At 36.8% G+C, this 6,000-nt stretch overlaps 1 protein-coding gene across 4 annotated transcripts in view; it reads right to left on the bottom strand.

The window, feature by feature from the left end:
- The window catches only part of LOC131682625 (choline/ethanolamine kinase), a 60,325-nt gene extending 57,400 nt beyond the window's left edge, over positions 1-2,925 (bottom strand). For all 4 annotated transcript variants that reach the window (XM_058964268.1, XM_058964271.1, XM_058964267.1 and 1 more), the window contains exon 1: positions 2,414-2,925. In XM_058964268.1, coding sequence (XP_058820251.1) covers positions 2,414-2,434 — 21 coding nt within the window. In that variant the 5' untranslated portion in view covers positions 2,435-2,925. The remainder of the gene's footprint in view (positions 1-2,413) is intronic.
- Positions 2,926-6,000: the final 3,075 nt, after the last annotated feature.

Genomic DNA, 6,000 nt, shown 5'->3' on the forward strand with positions numbered 1-6,000 from the left:
CGTCACAGGCGAGTACATCTCTTTTACTTCATCTGAGTCTGTTGCTCCCCCGAACCAATTTCAGTTACGTTCTGCGCATGTGGCACGCGATAGGTAATTACGGATATATTACCAGAGCGTTCGCGGAATGAGAACGAAATATGTGCGGAATGAGAAGAAAATATAAGAGTGGAATTTGGCTGCTGTTTACGGTGACTACGATGTATACGTTTTTACGGAAACCTGGTTGGATACTAAAATCACATCGATTTTTGGTAATATTTATCCTGTTTATCGTGCGGTAGAGGTACCAATAACAGCATTCATGGTCGTGACGGAGGTATTTTGATTGCTGTATATTATAGGGTGTGAAGCAAATCTCAACCATTCTGATAGAGAGATGTCAAAAATGTGATTGCTAGGTAGTCCCTGCTAACTATATAAACGTAATGTACTCCGCTTGCTAACATACTTATTTTTCAGTTGATGTATAATGGACCATTGCTAGTATGCAATCAGACATGATAAGGCATCAAAACAGTTTGTCAATGGTACGGTATTCCAAGGTCCATTATCAAGTTTCTGGTGAGTAAGCGCTATCAGTCAAGTTTTGGACGTGCTCCGACACTAAACTTGAGCTTGTTGGATGAGTGAAGAAAATGACCCAAAAACTGCTACTATACGCTGAATCATCAATCCATTGAAAATGTACGATTTTTGATAATATATTTTTGTAATCAGTGAATTGCTAACGTTATTCTCCCATGCATAGTTTTTATGAAATCTGCCCAGGCCAAGTTTATTTAAATTACATTTAATATACTGCAATAGAAGAGTCAGTATCTAGGTTTAATTGAATGAGCTTCACTGTTTTCAAAGTATACTCGATCAAAATATATTTTTGACATTGTCCGTGGAATTGACAGTTTATGCCAATTAATCAAACACCTATTGACGTTTTTCCTCCAAGAGCAGTAGTTTTAGAACAGATCCATGTAAATATTGTTAAAAACAACTACAAATAAACATTTTTCGACGTAAACGAAAAGGCACTTCTTCTATGGGTTCAAAATTGGTTGAGATTTACGTCGGTAACACTAACGATTTAAGACCATAATTTCCAAAATCATTTGTAAGTTAAATTTGATGAATTTTGGACAATGTTTCTTTTCCAAAATATTTTTAAAAATATGTTGCTAAGGTCTCATAATTTTCAAGCAAAAGATGACATGACGTAGTCATTTCCACTAGGACGCTATATAACAAACGTCCCACCCGGGAGAGAAAGCAACACAACGGCAGAAAATAAAAACAGGGGAAAAAGAAAACAAGAGAGGTCGCAAGATTTAAAAAAGGGGGAAATATCACGACGATAACACATGATCAAGTTGACGAGCAGTTAAAGGTTCTCTGCTGAACATAACTTTAGCTGATCTTTCTTCTAGCATTCGTACTACATGTCCAACCTACTGTGGTCTTCGATGTTTATCAGTCGTCCAATAGCATCATAATCGTATACTTGGTACATATCTGCGCCACTCTCTATGTTTTACTGTGCCGCCGACTGAACGCAGAACTTTTCCTTCGAACAAACCGAGTACTGGAAAATCTGAATCCTTCAACACCCATGCCTCATGGCCGTGCAGAGCAACAGGAAGTATCAGCGATTCCTATAGAGCCAGTTTTATACGCGACTGTACGCTACGGGACTTTAGCATACCTAGTCCCCAGGTTTACAAAACATGAATTCGTTGACAACCTCGTCGTTCTCTACCAGCTGCCATATACGTTGTCTTGTCAGCAGCCGTTTAAAAGGCACAATTACCTCTTCCACTGCTCTACGATCAACGCCAATAATGTCCGGTGACTTGAACACGTCAACAATAAGCAACTTTAATACCAAAAGATGGTTGCTCCTAAATATTTATTCTTAACTCGTTGTGGTAAGAACCTAAGCTTTTTTTCTATTATCACCAAAGATTGGTAAATTGGGCGAAGACTCTGTGTCATAAGGTGATATTTTGATTGATTACACAGTACATGAACATGTCCAAATATTATACCTCTAGAGCAATATTTGGACATAGTATGAGATCTAAATATTGTTCTAGATGAATAGAGGACGAGGGATAACGATGACTTTATACCACAAGGCTCAGAGAAAACTGTATTAAATTTCGAATGCTTTTCTAACTATTCAATAATTTAAGTTACTAAATACATATATCTGGCCCACTTCACCGCACTTTTATAACCATTCCAATACATGTTATTGGTTCCAACCTGTATACAATATGTAGATAGTTGTTACTGAACCAGACCAGATGTGTAACCCTGTCTACTTTGCACTACATGGTATCTTAAGCAAATAAATCCAATGGCAAGAGAACTTTGAATATTGTATAGCTAAGGATTTACAGGTTATCATGCTTACCTTTATCATCATAGAATGCATGATTGGTTTCCTGGTTATACTAGGCGCCTTCAAATCTTATCGACTATGAACGACAGCTATACTATCAGTGAAAACCGATGAACAGACACCAAGTGATAAGGGTATAGAAATTTATTTTTACCACCAACTCACTATCGCAATTCACTAGTTGCTTTGCAGGTTTTTGTAAGAGCTAGAATTATTTATAAAATCACACTTTCAGCTTTTTTCCAATACATATATTACATCCAACTAAATAATAAACAAATTTCTTCACTGCAATGAAACCTCTGTCATTTATACAATTCGCAAACAAAGTTTTCTCTATTCGTAGAGATATGTTTGACACTGGTGATACATGCAAACAGTTCAGAGTAAATCAAGTATTTTCTCCGTTTCTGCTTTTCTCAGGCAACATATGGAAAAATTACAAAAGCAGATAGCATTTCTGTACAAGTTGAAAATCTTGTTTAGCTAGAGCTCACAAGCAGAAGCAATGTGCGAATGACGACTACTCCGAAGCAACTGAGCCGCATGGTACAAGCAGTCAGTATATTCCAACGAAACATTCGATGGTGTCTACACCAATACAACGTGAAGGATCGACCTGAAGCAGCACATGCTCTAGCTGAGACGTGCAAAACGGTTACCAAGAAGAAAATTATAAATTTTAGGTTTCCCTGCTGTGTGGTATCGTTGTTAAGGTGTCCCTGTAAAGTAACAGCGTTGACAGGCGAAAGTTTGTCCATGTCAATCAACATTCAAAAGTTCTCGATCGCATCGTCCAACCGAACTCACTGTTGACCAAGCTGAACATAATTTGTTGGGCCTTCTTTTAGTTCAAATTTGCATAGACAATTTTTCACCAAGAGAGTAAAGTACAGAAGAGTCCCGATTTCGGACTGATCATAAGTGTATTGATTTTATCAAATACAGTTTGTGAAGATGGCATTTTAGCCCAAAAGAACGAAAGTAATTTAATCAATCCTACCGCGACTAATAAATAATTACTGCATATTTGTTTGGCGAAAATAATTCAATAACATTGGAAACAAAAGACAAATTCCGACGTTCGAATATTCTTGGATTGAAGTTATTTCAGCAATTTGCATTGTAAAATAAGCTCATGTAGAAAAGGACTTTTAAGAGGCCTGTACAAACGGTAATGTCGTGACTAGCGAATAATGTCATGTAAAATAATGGCGTGACTTGACTAGAAACCTCAATCAACTGAATTATGAGAACTTTTCCATTTTTGTATGGTAATTGCTATAGGATAATTTCGGGATGCCGCACATTTTCAAAAATCACTCCTGCATCAAAGTAAACAAAACAATATATAATTAAAACATATTTATCAATTGCGACAAGTATCTCAAATTAACTGAAATGATCTTCGTCATTAAAAAAAATTCATTAAATTTTCACAAATATTTGAAAAAAAAAAGATCTAGTGGGATGCGATGCCGCATGTGCAGTTGAGACGTCGCACCGTGGCACAGAGGAGTAACTAGAACAAATTCCTGGCCTATAATCTAATTTTTTTTTCGATTTTTGGTTTCGTTATATATTTTTTACATATGGTGGATGCTCCTATAGTTGAGGTGTACCTATAGTTGCAGTAGTGGGTTATACGTTTAATTAAGGTACCAACCATGAACAAATATATTTGATCGATTCATCGCACTAAAATTATGCGACAATAAAACTGTTATCCTTGAAATTTCAAATAACTATTGAAAAAATTGATTTTCTTTGATTTTCTACGGATTTTGAGCTCCGTTGCACCTATAATTGATCTAATGTACCTATAGTTTCAAGTCCCATAAGAAATCAATGGGATTTGCAACAATAAGAACCAAAATTAGCGATTGCATCACTATTGGTACATGTGTTCCAATAGTGGTACAAGCGGTTTTGAATACATAAATTGATTACTAAACCATCTTTATATTTTTCCTAAGAAGTAAGGATTGGAAGCTTTTGTTTAATGTACTCCCGAATAGAAATGTACAGTAACAAAACCATGATTTTCACTGTGACACAACAGTAATTTTACAATAATTTACAGTAAGTTTTAGTGTTATGCTACAATACAAAAACAATCAACTTTAACGTTTTTACAGTAAATTTCAAAGTAAAATAGACTTTTACAGTGAAAAAGGGGGGTGGTTATGTATCTTAACATTTAAAAAATCAATTTTTCTCCATACATTTTTTTCTCGAAAACAGTCAAATTTAATGTGAATGCACTGTATCAGTTTTTTGCTGAACAGTGAAATTTATTGTTACATGAAATTTTATTGTAAATCTACTGTGAGAACTTGGCATCGAACAATGTTGAAACAGTAATAACTATAATATTTATTGTTTTATGATTGTTTGTAGGGTAAATGCTATTGTAAAATTCTATCCGGGCTAACATTGGCCATAAGTCTATTCATCGATTTTTTAGCCAAAGTTTTCCTTAAGTATGCGACTATTGGTACATCCACCCTATCGTAAACCGGGGTGACATTGATCACTTTTCAAAGTAATCATTACATATTTTTAGACGCAACAAATTTTTTTCAAGTTTATTTTTTTTTTAATTCGTTTTTTTAGCACGGCTCAAGGCGTTAGCTTCACGGAGCCGTGGGTCTTTTATATATTTACATGATGTAAAAAATAAAAATAATAAACAATACTACTCTAAGAGTCTATCCGATCCAGTACGCGCGACTTGCCATTGCGTACGGAGATTCGTTTTCGTGTCGTTGAAATATTTGCATCCACTTCAACTGTATCATGGGGGTCAATTATATCTCTATCGTCGCCGCACATGTCCGGATCATCATCGGGGTTACTGCCTTGATGTTCGCCATCAGGTGTTGCTCCTAACTTTTTTCCTTTTCGGGTCACGAGCGTGAACCCTTCGTCATTGCCAGTAGCTCCCTCACTGATGGTATTAGCTGTTGAGTTTGTGGTACTTGACGCGGCTTTCGCAGTTGTCATTATTGCTTGAACAGCAGCCACAAATTTGGCAACCGTTTGTGGTTCAGGGAATGATATTGGAGACTGAGTGTTGGCATTTCTTTCTGTAGGTGAGCTTTATTAGCGGTTTCTGGGCAGGGTTGTCCATAATGTCCCGTTTGTTCACAGAACTGGCACGTGTTAGTTTGTCCTTGGTATGTACATAGAGTTCGCTGTATAATGGTATCACCCCCTTCTGTTGTGTATTGCAGGGTAAGATAGGAGGGAATGGGTTGGTCTACCCGCATTCTCACCACAAAAACACCATTTGCAATACCTGGAAAGTAGTTCCTCCACGTGTCCTCTGTAATGAATTCCACTTCTCCGAAATACGACATGAATCTTTTAATGACCACTTTGCAAGTACGTGGTGCCAAATCATGTAATTTGACTTCCACGTTTCCGTTATCCATATACACAGGGATCTTGATTTTAGCGGTGTCACAATCCAGCACGTGTTTCAAGTTGTTTTGCGAAATGAATCTTTTCGCCTGGGCAAATTTGTTGAACGTTATCAGCACCGCGTGTCTGACGTGCTCCAATTGGATGAAGCTGACTTCCGAAAACCGAAGCTG

Source organism: Topomyia yanbarensis, chromosome 2, assembly GCF_030247195.1.
Source record: "Topomyia yanbarensis strain Yona2022 chromosome 2, ASM3024719v1, whole genome shotgun sequence".
Taxonomy (NCBI): Eukaryota; Metazoa; Arthropoda; class Insecta; order Diptera; family Culicidae; genus Topomyia; species Topomyia yanbarensis.